At 33.2% G+C, this 20,690-nt stretch overlaps 2 protein-coding genes across 2 annotated transcripts; both read right to left on the minus strand.

Annotated features, from left to right (window-relative positions):
• Window positions 1–570: 570 nt before the first annotated feature.
• LOC127726759 (RING finger protein 207-like) lies at window positions 571–18,524 on the minus strand. Its single transcript, XM_052234215.1, has 2 exons — window positions 18,484–18,524; window positions 571–1,609 (listed from the first exon to the last, which is right to left on the minus strand). Exon 2 carries the CDS (start codon window positions 1,603–1,605, stop codon window positions 571–573), a length of 1,035 nt encoding a protein of 344 aa, XP_052090175.1. The 5' UTR covers window positions 1,606–1,609; window positions 18,484–18,524.
• LOC127726542 (uncharacterized) lies at window positions 12,414–15,972 on the minus strand. The gene is made up of 2 exons (XM_052233932.1): window positions 15,194–15,972; window positions 12,414–13,391 (listed from the first exon to the last, which is right to left on the minus strand). The coding sequence occupies exons 1-2, from the start codon at window positions 15,276–15,278 to the stop codon at window positions 12,877–12,879; spliced, it is 600 nt and encodes a 199-aa protein (XP_052089892.1). The 5' UTR covers window positions 15,279–15,972; the 3' UTR covers window positions 12,414–12,876.
• Window positions 18,525–20,690: the final 2,166 nt, after the last annotated feature.

A 20,690-nucleotide genomic window follows, 5' to 3' on the forward strand; every position in this document is an offset into this window, starting at 1 on the left:
AGTGCAGAACTGTTGGTGTCATAGGTCCATCTTCACGAGATATAAGTCGTCTGTAGCGTTGTCCATCGGGAGAGATGACGATCACATTGTTAGTATAATATCCCACTACAAACAAGTTACCATCATTGTCTACAGTGATACCGTATGGATACATTAGAACACTTGTATCATAGAACGTCCACAGTATGTTACCATAGTAGTCACAGCAGGTTACAATGTGATTGTCATAGTTTGTGTAGATCAGTTTGTCAGTAAATGTTGTAACGTACGATAAGGCCGACAGTTTGTTATTGGTAACATTGGTAATGGATTCATCACTAAGACTTATCATCTGTAGTCCTTTTTCCCTGGCACAATAAATCAAATGTCCATCTTTGTATACCACTCCATCATTTGCTGAATCTACTTTTAATGTTTTCTTTAGTTTTTGTTTATTTAAGTCGATTATATTAATCTTATCTGATTGACCAGATGTAACAGCAATAGAATCATCACCAATAAATACCACATCACACGTATAACCAATCTTACTGATTTCGAAATCTTTTGATCCGTCTGATTTGAGTACTCTTATTTTATCTTGTCTATAACAAGAGAATACCATCCTACCACCAGGAAGTAGGGAACAACCTTGGACTTTGACAACCCTGTATTGATACGTTTCTGTAACGTCAGAGACAGGTTATCGATATTTCTGGTTGGCACGTCTACCATAATCTGGGCTTGTCTGTCCTTTCGTTTCTGCATGGAAAAATCACATGGATCAGAACTGACATTAATTTCTCCAAATTTCTGCACGCTGGCCGTGATTAGCTGTAAAGACTTGTTAATTTGGCATGAAATATTGACTTGATTTGTGGTGTCACTTGTGGTGATCGATTGAATAAAATTTTCTCCGATTGCAATATCTTTTTCGATATCTTTCATGGCTAAAAATGTTTGAAGTTCGGACGCATGCTGTTTAATACTAGCAATATTTTCTTGTATTTCACTGATCTCGTTTTCTTTCTTTTTCAGAGCAGTCAATAATTTTTCTATTTTGCTGCTTTCTGTTTGTTCAACTGCCATTAATTCTTTAATCAAATCATCCTGAAGTTTATCAAGGTGATGATTTATCTTGGTCCTAGTTTGTTTTATTTCTGCTTCAATTTCGCTTTTCTTGTTTTTTAGCGATTTTAAATTTGCTTTCCGGTTAGTGCTCAGTCGTTTAATATTCTCGGCGACTTCAAGCAGGGTTTGTTCGATTTCGTAAAAAGCGTTTGAAGTTTTTACGTTTTTTATGATTTCATTGATATCGGTTAAACCCTTACAATCGTTATGAGATTTCACACATTTCTTACAGCATGGACAGTCGTGTTTTCTACAGAAAAGCTCGTATTTTTCATTATGCAGTTTGCAGACTTGAGCGATTTGCAGGACTTCGGTCGGTAATTTCTTGTACTCGGCGATGGAAACGGTTATATGGTTTTTTGTTCCCCTAGAAATACTGTGATGTTCCTTACAATCTCCGCATAGTCCTTCGTCACATTCGGAACACCAGATTACTGATGATTTGGTCATCTGACGATTATCACAAACACCACAGAGACTCCAATTACTGGCCATGATCCTGCAACATTATCATTAGTTGGACATTTATTAATAAGAGAGTTAATGTTCATATAATGATATAATATATTCAAACCGGTAACTATCCTTAAACGTGTTAGTTTATCATTGATAGTTCGATTGTTCTTTACTTTATGTTCAGTGGCCAATATTTCATGCATATTCAAGGCGAGACCAAATACATACAATTATATGTGTCTTATTGACGCCATACACCGCCCACAGTTTCACATTTCCATGTTCAGTGAACCATTTAAATGGGTTTAAAAAGGTAATGTGACATATAATCTTAAAAACTCATATGTACACATGGGCTAAGTTTTTTAAATTGTCGCATGGTGTAAGAGTACATTTGTAGCAATTCCAACAGTGAACTGTATATTATCATGTCGGGCCCTTTTATAGCCGATTATACACTTTGACTTTTGCTCTTTGTTGAAGGCCGTATGGTGACCTATAAAAAAATTCATCTATATGTACGATATCTGTTTGATAGTGGACTCATTGGTAATCATGCCACATCTTCCTATTTTACATTTTACATGCATCTGTCTTGACTGTTTTTTTCAACGTTCATAAAGTATTTAATTCGAAAGAATCTGTTTTAATTTTCTATTATCAATATTATTTTCTGGTCAATTTACGATTAAAGAAAATGTCCTCTTTTAAAGCTTTCACATGAAATATACAAACAAGTCACGAGTATAGTTTATGTGCATAAAAATCCTAAACAATGAGTGCACACGCTGAAATGTCTCGCCGTCTTTACTAACCATTGATTTTATGTCGATAGTCCTAAATATAAAGCTTTACTACAACTATCACATCAATTTAACATGATCCAAGAAAATGAGGTCAAGGCCAGATAAACCAAACTGGAAATACATGTACACCTTACAATCATTCCACCCACCAAATATGCTTTAAATATAGTTGACCTATTGCACATCGAAGAAACAAACTTAACCAGGAAAAGTGAAATTGATCAATGAACCATGAAAATGAGGCCAAGGTCAGATGAACCCTGCCAGGCAGACATGTACACCTTACAATCATTATATGCTTTCAATATAGTTGACCTTTTGCATATAGTATCTAAGAAACAATATAAACCAGGAAAACTTAAGATGGACCAATGAACCATGAAAATGAGATCATTGTCAGATGATAATTGCCAGACAGACAAATACACATAACAATCATCCCATACACCAAATATGGTTGACAAATTGCTAATAGCATTAGAAAAAAGACCAAAAAAACAAAAATTTAACATTGAGCAATGAACCGTAAAAATGAGGTCAAGATCATATTAAACATGCCAGACTGACATGTACATCATAAAATATTTCCATACATCAAATACAGTTGACCTATTACGTACAGTATTAGAACAACATACCAAAACACAAAAACTCAACTTTAACCACTGAACCATGAAAATGAGGTCAAGGTCAGATGACACCTGCCAGAGAGACATGTACACCTTACAATCATTCCATACACCAAATATAGTAGACCTATTGCATACAGTATTAGAAAAACAGACCAAAACACAAAAACTTAAATATAACCACTGAACCATGAAAATGAGGTCGAGGTCAGATGACACCTGCCAGTTGGACATGTACACCTTAAATCATTCCATACACCAAATATAGTAAACCTATTGCTAATAGTATCTGAGATATGGACTTAACCACGAAAACTTAACCTTGTCCACTGATCCATGAAACGAGGTCGAGGTCAAGTGAAAACTATCTGACGGGTATGAGGACCTTGCAAGGTACACACATACCAAATATAGTTATACTATCAGTCATAATAAGAGAGAAATTAAGAATACTAAAAATCTTAATTTTTTCTCAAGTAGTCACTGAACCATGAAAATGAGGTCAAGGACAATGGACATATGACAGACGGAAACTTCATAACATAAGGCATCTATATACAAAGTATGAAGGATCCAGGTCTTCTACCTTCTGAAATATTAAGCTTTTAAGAGTGGAGCTAACGCCGCCGCTTCCGGATCACTATCCCTATGTCGTGCTTTCTGCGACAGAAGTCGCAGGCTCGACAAAAAGCACATGTGGTATGCATGATTGTCAATAAGACCACTCTCCACAAGAGACAAAATGAGACAGAAATTAACAACTAACAGTTTCTTGGATTAAAATGAGCTTCTCATGAGTGCAAATTGGAACCACACTTTTTTTAACGGTAGAATCATCAAATTTGGCAATAATGTACCTCTGGGGATAGGTAAAACAATACAAAAAGTGTTTTGGTCTAGCTCGCCTGGTTCGGCAATACGAGTGAAAACAGTGAAAAAATCATGTAGGATATTATTTTCTTCCGTAGGATTTTCAGAAATCATATAGGATAAAGTCATAATCCCGTAGGATATTTTTAATATCCTATGGGATATTTAAATCCCTTGGGATTTTTTTTATCCTATAGGAGAATTTATCTCCTATGGGATAAAATTAATATCCTACGGGATTTAAAATCCTGTAGGATATTCAAAAATAATGTTAAATCCGATGGGATTTTTTTTATCCTATATGATTATCATGAAAGACTTTTTCTCAGAATCAAATGTCCCTTAGGATTATTTTTTCTCCTAGGGGATTTATTTTGTCCTGTGGGATTTTTTCTCTCCCATATGATAATTTTTCTTCTACCGGATTTATTTCTCTCCCTTAGGATAAATTTTCTCCTGTAGGATTTGTTTGTTCTCCCTTTTGGATAATTTTTCCCCTATAGGATTTTTGTTTTCCCTCAAGATAAACTTTGGATACATTTGTTCTCTAAGGCGGTTTTGTCAGTTTTGTTGGTATTTTAAAAAATATATGTTTGGCTTTGCTTATCCCAGTGTTTCTATATTTGATTGAAAATAGTACTTTAAAATAATGCATCATGCACTTTAAATGTTTACAATTCTGTTATGTTTGTCAATGCAAACATTTTGTGTGGTACAGAATATGGAGCATCAAACATCAATAGGAAAGATATTTAGACAACACTCTTTAGCTTGTATTGTTGGACTGCAGTCTCATGTATATCATTACGATTCCGAAATATTTTACTTTTATCAAAACATTATTTTTTCATTCTAATTGGTGAATCGGACTTAAATAAACACATGACATTTCAATATAATATCAAGTTGTCGTTTAAGCAATATATCCAATGGCTAGTCTCGGTAATTTCCGTTTCATTCAAGCGATTCTCACATAAAGTAAGCCAAAAATACCGGTAGCAAGTCATTTCGTACCTTAGCCATTTCGTACCTCTGCCATTTCTTACCCAACATTTACCACTCCGTACCCACGATAAAAACCATTTCGTACCCTATGGGCCAAATTCATCTACCATTTCGTACCTCATGGACCATATACATGTTTACCATTTCGTATCATATATTTGTAGAAGTTCTAATTATTTTTTAAGATATAAAACATTTTGAGATGACGTTTTTTTAATATAACATAAATAAATTGCATCCAGCCGTAGAAATTTTAATAGTTTTAATTAAGGATCAATGCTGTTTGCAGCATTGATCCTTAATTAATTTTTCAACTCTAAAAATATGAGGTTAATTAACCAACAAAGGAATAATTATCTGCAACTGTTTTTATAGTTATTAACAGTTGTTTTTGTCAGGAAATGCAGTGAAAAGGGACACAAGCTGATATTCAGACAATTTAAGAAGCTTAAGAAGGCCTTGAATAAAAATGTTTGCATAAGAATTTGCACCTTATGTTACCAATCAAAGAACTTGCTATGGTTTTTTTTCAATTCGAGAAATTAAAAAAATATGATAAATACATTTAGGTTCAACTACACCTTATGATAATCAATTGAATATATCCCAATATTTAGGCACACGTCGCAATTTCAAATGGCACGTGTATTCAATAAACATTTTTAATCCAATTAGTTAGAATGCGACCTTTTTAAAACAATACGCCAGTCTCGAGACGCCAGTACGGCGCGTGTCTTTAGTTACAAGTTTACAAAGTAACAAAATCAATGTTATCGGCAGAAATGTGAACTGTTACTAAAGCACTAGCTAATAAATGTAATACTTGAAATAAATATCATAAATAAAAAAGTTCTACAGATTTCAAAAAAAATGTGGTTATTGACTTTATTCCTATATAATATCTCATAGGTGCTTTAATTTCAAATTTTATGCATTTCTCGTGACCTCTACCGCCTTACAGCAAAAGGTCAATGAGACTATTTTAACCAATAAATGAAACTCATATAAATCTTCCATGAGGTTCAAAAGTGCATACATACAAATCTTTCACGAAGTACAAAATGGTGTACGTACAACCCTTCAATGAGGTACTAAATGGTATACGTACAAACCTCCAATGAAGTACGAAATGGCATACATACAAATCTTCCATGAGGTACGAAATGGTATCCATATTAATCTTCCATAAGGTACGCAATGGCGCACATCAATGAGACTGTTTTTACCAAGAAATCAAGAACATATAAGTCTTCCATGAGGTACGAAATGGCATACATTTAAATCTTCCATGAGGTACGAAATGGCATACATATATATCTTCCACGAAGTACGAAATGGCATACATATAAACTTTCATTAGGTACAATGTACGAAATGGTTTACATATAAATTTTCCATGAGGTACGAAATGGTATACATGTTAATATTCCATGAGGTACGAAATGGTCAAGGTACCAAATGGTCAGGGTATGAAATGGTTATTGCCAGGGTACGAAATGGGGGGTACGAAATGGTTAGGGTACGAAATGACTATAATTCAAAATATCATGCTGGGAATTTGATTTATTGAGAGTTGCTAAATGTCCAGTGGCAAATATTTCATGCATGTTCAGTAAAGAACACACCATGCAAAAACAGTAAGTAAATTTTCTCCAACAATTAATTGTTTAAACAGATTGTTGCACAACTTCTAATCTAACAGACCTAGATGCATATGGTTCTTCGGAATATTCAGATAAATGATATTCTTTACCTACACTACATGACATGCAGATGCAAAATAATTAGTGTTCTCTGTACAGTCCGATTGATTATTAAATGATGTTTTGTTTGTTTGTTTGTTTTTAATTTAAAACTGTGTTTTTAAATTTCAATATATAAAATCGTATTGAAAAGGCCTGATGTTCAGTGGTTGTTGTTTATCAATGTGGTTCATCAGTGTTTCTCGTTTCTCGTTTTTTATATAGATTAGACCGTTGGTTTTCCTGTTTGAATGGTTTAACGCTAGTCATTTTTGGGGCCCTTTATAGCTTGCTGTTCGGTGTGAGCTCCGTGTTGAAGGCCGTACTTTGACCTATAATGGTTTACTTTTACATAATATTATTGTGACCTGGATGGAGATTTGTCTCATTGGCACTCATACCATGCACATCTTCTTATATCTACTAAATGTAATATATTTAGAATCAAGTAATGTAGGTTTGAGTGGCTCGCTCAAACTTGTAAAGAAGAGATATTTTGGCAAGATTGACCATCGTTCTTAAATTGAAATACAATGTATTACATGAAAATAAATACTTATTTTAGTCATCTTAATTAAGCAATCACCCCTTACAAGTATATTCTTACATGTCTTAGTTCTATAATTGACTGACATAATCATATATGATAGACCGTGATAAAACATTAGATCTAAGCACCATAGACCAAAGTTCTTTTAAAACAATAGATATAATGGTAAAGTCATGTAGTGGTTTGCAAAGAGATCAACATTTATATTTGCTGTTCTAAGCCAGATGCATTAGGGAGTGGCAAAGACTGGTACGCCCGGGTTGGTGACACGTCTTATTGCGGACTGTTACCTTGTGAACTAGCACGTTAAAAATCTATCTCATCGTTTCGGTCTAGAACAAAGCAAGGTTAATATTCATATTATATTTACACGTCTGGAACATGCATGCATTTAATTCGCCATTGAACGTTAAGCAACCATTCACCATCATCATATACTCTACCAATACTATATAGTGAAGTATTTTTCTTGTACTGTTTTTATTACATGTACCTTCTTTGATTTCCACTGATCAAGATTAAAAAATGGGATGGTGAAACCTTTCAACCACACAAAATATAGGTACTATAGGTCACCGTACGGCCTTCAACAATGAGCAAAGCCCATATCGCATAGTCAGCTATAAAAGGCCCCGAAATGACAAACGTAAAACAATTCAAACGAGAAAACTAACGGCATACTTCATGTACAAAATAATGAACGAAAAACAAATATGTAACACAGCAATAAACGACACTACTAAAGTACAGGCTCCTGAATTACAGAATGTTGTGGTGTTTAAACATGTAGTAGCGCCCAACCTTCCCCAAACCAGGGACAGTGGTGTACCAGTACAACATAAGAACAAACTATAAAACTCAGTTGAAAAGGCTTAACTAATCAGATGGATACAAACAGAAATACATCTAACAAAAACACAGAGGAGACGAGGACGGGTACTTGTAAATCCCAAAAAATAAAAAGACACTAAGTATAGATCTAAGAGTACTCACAGTTACTGACAGGTAGTTCAAAGCCAATAACAACTTATGAAAAAAAATAATGCATCTAAGACTAAATTATCAATCAGTACACATCCAACATCCAATGGATTTAGTATAAAGACGTCATAAACAATCAGAGAACAAAAAAGTCTGCCCGTTTTGACAATTTAAGCAATAGAACTAAGAAAAACGGATTTGAAGCATCATTCCGTGATAAAATAATATTAACATTATCATTAATGGGCAATAACTCTAATTACAATAATTTAATAAAACACAAAAGGATCCGTGACCAGGCTAGGGTCGAACCATATGACTAAAACTACAAAGATTATTTTCTAGACCTTACTTCTAATTGAACTCCAAAGGAACACTAACCTAGCACCGATATGATTGAAACAACAATGGGAGATCATTTTCTCGACCTTACTTCTACTTAAAACTAAAAAGGAACACCAGCCTTGCATCGATATGCTTTTTCTGACCTTTCTTGTAATTCTACTACGAAGGGATATCAGCTCAGCACCGATATGCTTGAAACTAAAATGAAAGTTTGTTCTCAACCTTAGTTCTACTTGAACTCAAAAGGAACACCACCCTAGCATTTATTGATATTTTTAAAACGACGTTCGAAGATCATTTTCTCGTTCATACTTCTAATTGAACTTCGAAGGCACACCAGCCTAGCACTGATATGCTTAGAACTACAATGGAAGATCAATTTCTCAACCTTATTGCTACTTGAACGCCGAGGGAACACAGGCCTAGCAACGAACGATATGCTTGAAACTACAATTGAAATTCATTTTCTCGACCTTACTTCTACCTGATCTCCGAAGAAACACTGGCCTAGCACCAACAGATATGTTTGAGACTACAATAGAACATCATTTTCTCGACCTTACTTGTACTTGAAACCAAAAAGGATTACATAAAAAAAATCAAAGCACGAAAGTGCTGTAAAGGCAGTTAATTACAGGTTGTGTCTATTTTAAGTCCAGTTATATCATTATCTTGCATAGTACAGTGTACTTATCAGAGGTGGCTTTCAGTATTTAAGATTTAGAGTTCTCTAATGATATTGAATAAGTTTTATGAATGTCATATTCTGAGCACTATATGAAGGCGATTGTTCTCACTTGTTTATGAACTAGTGCATTATGTCCAGTTTGTACCTTTTTTATCTATGTTTATAGTCAAATTAGTTATCAAAGGTACCAGGATTATAATTTAATAAGCCAGACGTGTGTTTCGTCTACATAAGACTCATCAGTGACGTTCAGATCAAAATAGTAACAAAGCCAAACAAGTACAAAGTTGAAGAGCATTGAGGACCCAAAATTCCAAAAAGTTGTGCCAAATACGGCTAAGGTAATCTATTCCTTGGATAAGAAAATCCTTAGTTTTTTCATTGGCAATCATAACACATCTCCTTATTTATATAATGATCTATATCCGATGACCTCAGGTACAAAAAAAATGTATGTAACTAAACTATGATGGGAAACCTTTTACTTCTTTCTTTATATAAACTTTTGATTTGGTACCATAGAACTATGTAGAGTAAATGTACATTGCAACATGTCAACTCTCTCAACTCCAAGCAAAATTATATTTCCAAGCATAAAGTAATTTATGAATGAAATAAAATGCTCCGCTGGGGCGCAGCTTGATACGACCGCAGAGGTCGAACCCTGAACAGTTGGGGCAAGTATGAACACAACATTCAAGCTTGATTCAGCACTGAATTTGGATTGTAATTAAATATTTGACACAGCATAGGTTTCTGACACAGAATGAAAGTGGTCTAAGATACTTAAAAAAATTTAATTTACCTATTCAAACCATATCATTATTATTTGCTTTTATATATAAATCAGAAATAACCAATTTAAAATGGAAAATTTTAAAGAAAAAAAAGGAAAAAGAATCCCCCCCCAAATTTTTTGAACCCCCTTATGATTCATCACCCCAAAACTCAATCCCAGCCTTCCCTTTATGGTATGGTACCTTGCAGTACAATTTCAGAGAGATCCATACACTTGAACACATGTTATTGTCTGGAAACTAGAAAAATGCTTGTTTTTTGGCCCCTTTTTGGTCCCAAATTCCTAAACGTTTAGGGCAATTACCCCCAAACTCAAACCCAGCTTTCCCTTTGTGATATGGAACCTTGTAGTACAATTTGATAAAGATCCATACACTTACACACAAGTTATTGCCATGAAACTAGAAAAATGCTTTTTTTTGCCCCTTTTTGGCCCCTAATTCCTAAAATTTGGAGGCAATTACCCCCAAAATCAATCCCAGCATTCCCTTTGTGATATGGAACCATGTGATACAATGTCAGAGAGATCCATAGACTTACACACAAGTTATTGTCATGAAACTAGAAAAATGCTTGTTTTTTTAACCTTTTTGGCCCCTAATTCCTAAAATTTGGAGGCAATTACCCCCAAAATCAATCCCAGCATTCCCTTTGTGGTATGGTACCTTGCAGTACAATTTCAGAGAGATCCATACACTTGAACACAAGTTATTGTCTTGAAACTAGAAAAATTCTTATTTTTGGCCCCTTATTCCTTAACTTTTTGGGCAATTACCCCCAAACTCAATTCCAGCTTTCCCTTTGTGATATGGAACCTTGTAGTACAATTTCATAAAGATCCATACACTTACACACAAGTTATTGCCATGAAACTAGAAAAATGCTTGTTTTTTGCCCCTTTTTGGCCCCTAATTCCTAAAATTTGGAGGCAATTACCCCCAAATTCAATCCCAGCATTCCCTTTGTGATATGGAACCTTGTGATACAATGTCAGAGAGATCCATAGACTTGCACACAATTTATTGTCATGAAACTAGAAAAATGCTTGTTTTTTGCCCCTTTTTGGCCCCTAATTCCTAAAATTTGGAGGCAATTACCCCCAAAAATCAATCCCAGCATTCCCTTTGTGATATGGAACCTTGTGGTACAATGTCAGAGAGATCCATACACTTACACAAAAGTTATGTCTGGAAGTTACAAAAATGCTTATTTTTGGCCCCTAATTCCTTAACTGTTGGTACCATAACCCCCAAAATCAATCCCCACTTTCCTTTTGTGGTATTGAACCTTATTTTAAAATTTCATTGAGATCCATTCACTTAAACTAAAGTTAGAGTGCGAAAACTAATGTGTCTTCGGACGACGACGACGACACCAACGTCATACCAATATACGACCACAAAAATTTTTTTGCGGTCGTATAAAAAGGAGTTCTTAATTAAGAAATAAACTGATTCGCTGAGCGCAGCTGGATACACCCGCAGAGGTACTACCCTGAACAGCTGGGGCAAAAATGGACACAATATTCAAGCTTGATACAGGTCTGAATTTGGATTGTAATTAAATATTTGACATATTATAGTTTCTGAATAAATGTAGTCAATGAACTTGAAATCGGTTATATGAATTGAATTTATATTCAATTAAAGATTTCTTGCTGTTGTGCAATACACTGTGCTGTTGTGCAATACTTAATAAATCTGTTGCCAGACTATAAACAAATAAAGTTCAATTTCTTCTCAATGTCATATTTGAAATTTATGAAAATCAATATGGAGATTACATCAATAGCTATACATAATTCACCAAGGTTTTATGTGAACTGCTTAAAGCATTTTTGAGTTGTTGTCCAAAAACTGGAAAATCCCCCCTTTTTTAATGAATAAAACCCCATAACTCAGAAATGCAAAATCTAAAATTTATAAAATTCTAAAGGGAGCTTACGGATTGATAATTTAGTCTTAGATGCAAGATTTTTTTATCAGTTGTTAGTGGCTTTGAACTAGCTGTCAGTAACTGCGAGTACTCTCAGATTTGTACTTAGTGTCTTTTTGTTGTTTGGATGTACAACTACCCGACCACGTCCACTTGTATTTGTATTTATCCATCTGATGAGTTTAGCCTCTTTCAACTGATTTTTATAGTTGTTTCTTATATTGTACTGTTACACCACTGTCCCAGGTTAGGGGGAGGGTTGGGATCCCGCTAACATGTTTAAGCCCGCCACATTCTGTATGTACATGTATGTGCCTGTCCCAAGTCAGGAGCCTATAAAAGTGTAATTCAGTGGTTGTTGTTTGTTTATGTGTTGCATATTTGTTATATTTGTTCATTTTTTTACATAAAATAGGCCGTTAGTTTTCTTGTTTGAATTGTGCATGTACAGGTAATTGTAAATATATATACATGTATATCAGAACAAAATTCATTGCGTCACTTTTATTTATGCATCCTTTGGCACAATACAAGTTCTAAAATTACACAACATAAAACAACTAAATGTTATTTCAGATGAAAGTTTTGTTTCAGTTCCATTCATAGGATTTATTAGAATTTTGTATGTTTTGCCAAGTCCAATAATTCGCTCTATGTGACATAGAGACATAGTTGACTAAACCACCAGGTGTCGAACATTCAAGAATTTTCAGTGTTTCTGTTTTTATTTGATGAAAAGGTTGCCTGAGCTCTAGGAGCTTTAGGTTTTATCACGGGATATTCTGTGCTGTCAATAATAATCCAAGTCGTACGAAACTTTAATTTGAAGTTGGATGGTGAAAAATACCTGACTAAACCACTAGATGGCCAAGTGTTAGCCTCACACCACTGTTTAGACATAAAAACAATCCATGTATACACAATATTCTTAACACTAGATTCAATCTAGAATCTAGACAGTTCAAAGTTGGTTGTATGATGCCTCAATTTCATCAAAGTCATAAAAAAACTGATTTTCAACTGACACCCTATCAATTTGAAAATATATGTATCTCAAACAATGTGCTGCTGGACCAAGTGTGGTCAAAACAAATAAAAATTTAGTATACAACTCTAAACCGGTATAAAAATGCATGGCTATGTCACGTGTCTTCATTTCAAAATTCTCTGCTGAAAACATAGGCATTGATGGTGTTTGCGTAATTCCATCTGTGAAGCTCAACATTAGCTCGGCAGTTGGTGGTGGACAGTCATAAATCCTTTCTGCAGTATGAATGACTTCTTCAGGAAAACCAACTTTACAATCAAAACTTTCCTCTAGATTTCTACTACAATATTCATCAAGTTTAGTTCTTTTGTTTTCACAGGAAACTGCCCTGATTTTTCTTTTTGTGGACGATTCAGTCTCTTGCTTGGTCCAGGAAAATAGGCTGGGAATTGCAGTAGACTTAAGTCTCTGTATGGTGGGTTTGCGCCCTGAAAAAGGTTATAAAACATTAGTTTTTTTATAATTAAATGAACTTCCATTAGCAATGTATACTTTGTACTACCTGGCGAAATATTAACTAGATTTATTCATTACAATCTGGATAAAACTATGTTTGCCTGATTCAATGTGTGTTATGTAAATCCAAAGGACAAACAATGAGAGACTTATGCAACAAACATACATTGTTTGTACCTAAATAAATATAATATAGATGAGAGCATGTCATTGTTTTGTTCCTGTTAACATTGTCATTGATAATTTTCAAGAAAGTCTATGAGGCATAGCTGAATCCGGGTCCGTTCGCGCCCAATCACGTTCGCCCCCATGCACGTTCGCCCCCTTTCACTTTCGCACCCTACACGTTCGCACCCAAAGTCCGTTCGCACCCTACACGTTCGCGCCCAATTTTTATTGGTTTTGTGTTTAATAATTTGTAAACGAGTTTTGGTAAGTGTGTTGCTATAAATATATATATTTTTTCATTGTTTCTAAATAAAGTGAGATTCTGACGACCAGTATTTTATTTTTGTGTTGAATAATTTTTAATCATGTTTAGGTAAGTGTCAGTGTATTGCTCTATATATATATATATATATATTCGACCTGTTAGTCAAATGCGTTTTGTTAAAATATACTTTTTAACTTTTTTGGTCTTTTGGAAAATGTTGTTTGTGCAGTATTTAGACCACTCTAACAAGAAATTTGTTTTGCATGCACACGTATAAAATTTGCGGTTTTTATCCAACGCAATCATAGGTTTGAACGTTGTTTTCAATTTAGACTTGCTCTATATATATATAAATTTTTTTTTTCATTGTTTCTAAATAAAGTGAGATTCTGACAACGTTTTTTTAGGTGTTGATAAAATCTTAATCATGTTTTGGTTAGTGTATTGCTATAAATATTTCTTTTTTATTGTTTCAAAAGGAAATGGGATTCTGACCACGTCTTTTTTTATGTGTTGAATAATTCGTAATCATGTTTTGGATAGTGTATTGCTATAAATATTTTTTTTCATTGTTTATGAATAAAGTGAGATTCTGACACACATGAGATCAAAGGAGCCAAGCTGTTAAAAACAATTATCTTTCATGTTTTTTATTTAAAATCTTCAAAGTTTTACTCATACCAAGCTAAATACATGCAGTATTTACATTTAAAGCAAGTTAAAACAATCATGACAACAATCATGATTTTTAAACACTCAACAATAACACCATATTAGGCTGTGTATAAATACCAATTAGCAGTATTCATACATAATTAACATTTAATAATTAATCATCAAATCAATTTAAAACAATATTTCATTTAAAAATTCCCGAATTTTTATTTATGAAAATAAAAATATTTTGATATAAACTTCTACAAAACATCTAAAAATTTATCAGGTTTCTGAATAAAAAAAAGGGTGCGAACGTGTAGGGTGCGAACGGACCTAGGGGGCGAACGTGTGGGATGCGAACGTGTAGGGTGCGAACGTGTATTGGGCGCGAACGGACCCGATACCGGCATAGCTTATGCATTCCTGTCATTACTACATTAGCATAATTACTGCTAAAATAATTCTCAGTATGATATACCTCTTGTAGGAAATCATTATAATTGTAGCAATCACCAGAAATCTCAAACAGATCACATTGAATCGTAATCCAAAAAATTATGACGTCTTGAATTACCCACCCCCTTTTATTCTAAAACGACAATTGCGGTTGTAAACAGACTTTGGTTTATTCGTATGGCGATTACATATATAACTATATATTTCACAAGGAAAATAGGGTTTTACCATGAATAGTTTCCTGCACGTAGTCTTTTTCAGTAAAACGTGCCTTGCAAACAACAGCTGATTGAGATGGACTCCACGATATCATCGTGTTCTCGTCCAATCTGCGTATGGGCCATGGCGTTGATCCAACTTTTCCTTCTTTTTAAGTCATTTGGAAATGCATGTCCTCCTCTTAAATGACATCCAGGTACACAACAACAAGTACTTGGCATCGTTAATTAAAAATATAACTGAAATAGTTGCACAGTGCAGAAACCGGAAGTAGAGGAACAGGATCCGCTACCACGGCGCCACCTATTCAGGAACGATAATTTGCTACTTTATATAACTGCGAAAATAACGTTAGACGGGTTCACGTGCATAAACAGAAATGCGCTTTAAGTTGTATAATATAATTCATGTTCAGTCGACCTTTAATTATAATATCAACGACTGAAATGATTTATAAACATCTAGATTGCAGATAACACTCGAAATTAACCCGAGCTCTTTCCACACGGAATTCAAATAATTCTAGTTTGTCAATCGGTTGACTGCTTATAATGCAAAATACTAATATATCAAAAGTTTTTAAAACTAACAAAACACAATGATCGTTTCTCTATTTCCCAATGTAAATGAAATGAAACAAAAAACATTTTATATCGCAATAAGAAGAGGAGAGAATTCAACATTTCCGGATCTACTTGGAGTCTAATGACCCCCCACGTAGATAAGTTGGATATCGCGGAAGGAAGGATTAACCCGGCAACTAGAAAGGCATTAAAGCACTGCCTTTAAAAATATGAAACAATTCAATAGAGAAAACTCATGGCCTAATTTATAACAAAACAATTTACGAAAAGCTAATATGAAAGACAAGAACCAACGACAACCACTGAACTACATGTTCTTGACTTGGGACAGGCACATAAAAAATGTGGAGGTGTTACAAATACATTTGAATATGATTTGATTATGAACCTTGCCCTATAAGAGATCGACAAAATGTGAATCGAAAATTTTTACGACTTGGTTCAAAAAGTTACAGTCTGAAAGTAAAACGTGTCATTTTACCCCACAGACACGTTATTCTGACTCCGAGTCAATAGCTCGATCTTTTATTGTCGCATGCTTAGCTGCAAGTACCAGTTTTTAAGTCTTTGGGGATCGTGCAGAAAAGTCGAACACGACGGGCGCAGTCTGTTTTACTTCAGAATGTAAAATTCAATATTCGCAAGAACAAATCACTTCACACTTCACGTACTTATGAATATATACTGAGCAAAACAAGTTTTTGATTTAGTTAAGGCATTTAAATTGATATTGTATAGTGTATCTTTATATATTGTAATGTTTAACCACTACTTTAGGTTAGGGTGAAGGTTGGCGCTAGTTAAACGTTTAAACCCACTGCATTTGTTTACACCTGTCCTAAGTCAAGAACCTGTTGTTCAGTGGTTGTTGATTGTTGGTGTGGTTCATATGTGTTTCTTGTTTCTCGTTTTTATATATATATATATTAGCCCGTTGGTTTTCCTGTTTGAATTGTATTACACTAGTCATTTTAGGGGCCCTTGATAGCTTGCTGTTTAATATGAGCCAGTGTCCGTGTTTAAGGTCGTACTTTGACCTATAATGGTTAACTTTTTACTAATTGTGACTTGGATGGAGTTGTCTCATTGGACTTCATACCACATCTTATATCTATCAGCAACAAAGACTTTAAGTTTCATATTTCAAAAATAAACTATCCTTCAAACAAATAACAATTAAAACATAATTGTAACAAAAATAATAAACCTTTAGGTTCAACTTTTTATTATAAAATATTTTTCTGCAATTAGGAAGTTTTTTTTTCTATTATTTTCAGTTTTTCTAACAAAAATATATGTTGCTTGTCTTTTTTCACTCAGTATATATGGCATTTTTCATGTGGTCTTTAATGCGTTACAAAGATTATTGTTAACATGAACCACCTACAACCACTGAACTACAGGCTTCTGACATGGGACAGGCACATATAGAATATGGGGGGATTACGAGTATATTTTTATATGATATGAGTATGAACCTTGCCTGTTCCTGATGAAGGTAAATCCAGAAAAGCGCTTCGGAAGCATTAAATATAAAATGTGTTTTTCTAATTTTTTACAGCACTGGGTCAATTCTTCTGGTGGTGGACTATCAGTCCCCGAGGTTATCATCAGCTCAGTAGTCAGTACTTCAGTACTGGCATGATTAATAACAAACCTTTCTAAATTTGCCCGTTGATAAATTTTAAATTACAAAGAAACTACGGTTTCAACCTCCTCAAGCAAAGTTTGCCTTTGAAGGGTTTGGCTACTATTTTAGGTAATCTTTTATTAATTAGCTCTTCAGCGGTTTCGGTTTTATACATCCTTTGATTTCAAGTATTCGGCTTTTAGCGTTCCTGATGAAGGTAAATCCAGAAAAGTGCTTTGGACGAATGGAATTTATAACGTGTTCTTTTCATTTTCTATATAAGATCGACAAGATGAGGAAGATTTTTACGAGCTAGTTCAAAAAGTTACAGTCCAAAAGTATAACGTGTCCCTCTACCTTACAGACACGTTATTCAGACTTCTAGTTAATAACACTCCTTATTGTCTCTTGCTTAGCGAATAATGATTAGCAGCAAGTGCCAGTTTTTAAGTCTTTGAGGATCGTGCAGAAAAGTCGAACACGACAGGAGCAGTCTGTTTTACTAATCACGTACTTTGAATATATACTGAGCAACAAAAAAGTTTCATATTTCAAAAATTAACTATACTTAAAAAAATAACAATAAATACATAGTTGTAACAAAAATAATAAATCATAAGGTTCAATATATTTTTTATCATAGAATGTATTTCTGCATTTTTGGATATTGTTTTTATTATTGAAAGATTTTCTAATAAAAATATATGTTGCTAAAAAAATTTCACTCAGTATACATATCATTTTTCATGTGGTCAGTAATGCGTTACAAAGATTTTTGTTAAACTAAACAAACAAAAAAACTAAATAAAGACAAAAAAATCTATAAAAAATGGAAGAGAACAGTAAAAACAGGTTAAATAGGCAAATTTGGTAAACATGGTAAAAATAGTAAAACATTCAACGTGTTCAAACATATCGTGCATATCTCATCGAAGAATTGAAACGAAAGTTGATAGAAATAAAATAAAAAAGTAAACAAACTCAACATTATATAGTTAAATTGTGTGCGTGTTTGTGTTTGTATGTGGATGTCTGTGTAAATTGTGGCTGAACTATACAGACAAATGATGATAAAAATAACATACCTAAATGGGTCTTATAAATAGATCATTCCTTTGGAAAAAGGAAGGTAAATGGGGAAGCACTAATGACAGGACGATTCCCCGGATAGTGACAGGACAATTGACCGGATGAGATATAAATAGTCATAACTTTTTTGTTATTCGGTAGATTTTTTTAATATTTGTAGACCTTAGAGATATTAAACTATATTTTATGAAAAAAAAACCAAAATAAGTGAAAAAAAATATTTTTGAGCAATTAAAGTTGACCGGACGGATTTCACACTCGCCGATACACGCTATACATATATTCAATTGGTCGAAAACAAGTGTTAATATCTTTTTTGTTTTACAATATTTGTCGATGAAATTGAGGAATCTGTGAGAATAATAAATATATAATACGAAAATATAAACTTTATAGTAAACAAAAATGTTTTTCTGCAAAAAAAGTTGACCGGACGGTATTGACATTCGCCGATGTACGCGTTGATTATATTGAACTGATCGACAAAAAGTGTTTTATATTTTTTTTGTTTTACAATATTTTTACATGAAACTAAAAATCTACGAGATCAATAAATATATGATATGAAAATATAAACTTTATAGTAAAAAACATTGTTTTCTTCAAAATAAGTTGACCGGACGGAACTAACATTCGCCGATATATGCTTTGAATCGACACAAGTGTAAAATATCTCTTCTTTTTTTTACAATATCTGTCCATGAAATAAATGAATCTGTGAGATTATAATTAAAAATTATTTTATACGAAATTTTAATCTTTATAGTAAAAAAAAAAATGTTTTCTGCAAAAAAAGTTGACCGGACGGAATTAACATTCGCCGATATATGCTTTAAATATATTGAACTGATCGACACAAGTGTTAATATCTCTTCTTTTTTTACAATATCTGTCCATGAAATAAATGAATCTGTGAGATTATAATTAAAAAAATATTTTATACGAAATTTTAATCTTTATAGTAAAAAAAAATATTTCTGCAAAAAAGTTGACCGGACGGAATTAACATTCGCCGATATATGCTTTAAATATATTGAACTGATCGACACAAGTGGTAATATCTCTTCTTTTTTTACAATATCTGTCCATGAAATAAATGAATCTGTGAGATTATAATTAATAAATATTTTATACGAAATTTTAATCTTTATAGTAAAAAAAAAATGTTTTCTGCAAAAAAAGTTGACCGGACGGAATGAACATTCGCCGATATATGCTTTAAATATATTGAACTGATCGACACAGGTGTTAATATCTCTTCTTTTTTTACAATATCTGTCCATGAAATAAATGAATCTGTGAGATTATAATTAATAAATATTTTATACGAAATTTTAATCTTTATAGTAAAAAAAAATGTTTTCTGCAAAAAAAGTTGACCGGACGGAATTGACATTCGCCGATATATGCTTTAAATATATTGAACTGATCGACACAAGTGTTAATATCTCTTCTTTTTTCTATAATATCTGTCCATGAAATAAATGAATCTGTGAGATTAATAAATATATTATACGAAAATAAAAACTTTATAGTAAAAACTTTGAGCCCAAAATGTTGATTTGAGTGAGTTCACCACGGCACACTAGAAGTACTTATATTTAATTAGATTAATCTAATTTTGACACTTGTCTTAATCACTAATCAAGCCAAATAACACGTCATTAAAGTTTTCACACCTGTGACATCAAATACATTTAATTGAATTACCTTATATAATCAGTTGGCAATTAGAATCCAATCAAAGAAGAAATTTGATAAAGTTCAAGATTACAGATTAACTTTTAACTCACCTAGTAATAATTCCTCAATTGTTCAGTCATATCTGCTCTGACTTTCAACCAGTTCAGATCGCACGAATTATAGTTCTACTATATATTGCTTTAATAGCATGTCTTTTTAAAGACAATTTTCAAATATATATTGATATATATATATATTGATTTATAATAGTGCTACTATATATTGCTTCATTCAAAAGCATGTCTTTTTAAAGACAATTTTCAAATACATATTGATATATATATATAGATTTATAATAGTGCTACTATATATTGCTTTATTCAAAAGCATGTCTATTTAAAGACAGTTGTCGAAAATCTATCTATGAATACATAAATAATTAGATATTCTCGACTATCAGTCTCATTGAGCCCTATAGCACAATATATTGTGCATTGCTACTATTATAGCACCTCTTACT

This window comes from Mytilus californianus, unplaced genomic scaffold (assembly GCF_021869535.1).
Source record: "Mytilus californianus isolate M0D057914Y unplaced genomic scaffold, xbMytCali1.0.p SCAF_18, whole genome shotgun sequence".
In the NCBI taxonomy this organism is placed as follows: Eukaryota; Metazoa; Mollusca; class Bivalvia; order Mytilida; family Mytilidae; genus Mytilus; species Mytilus californianus.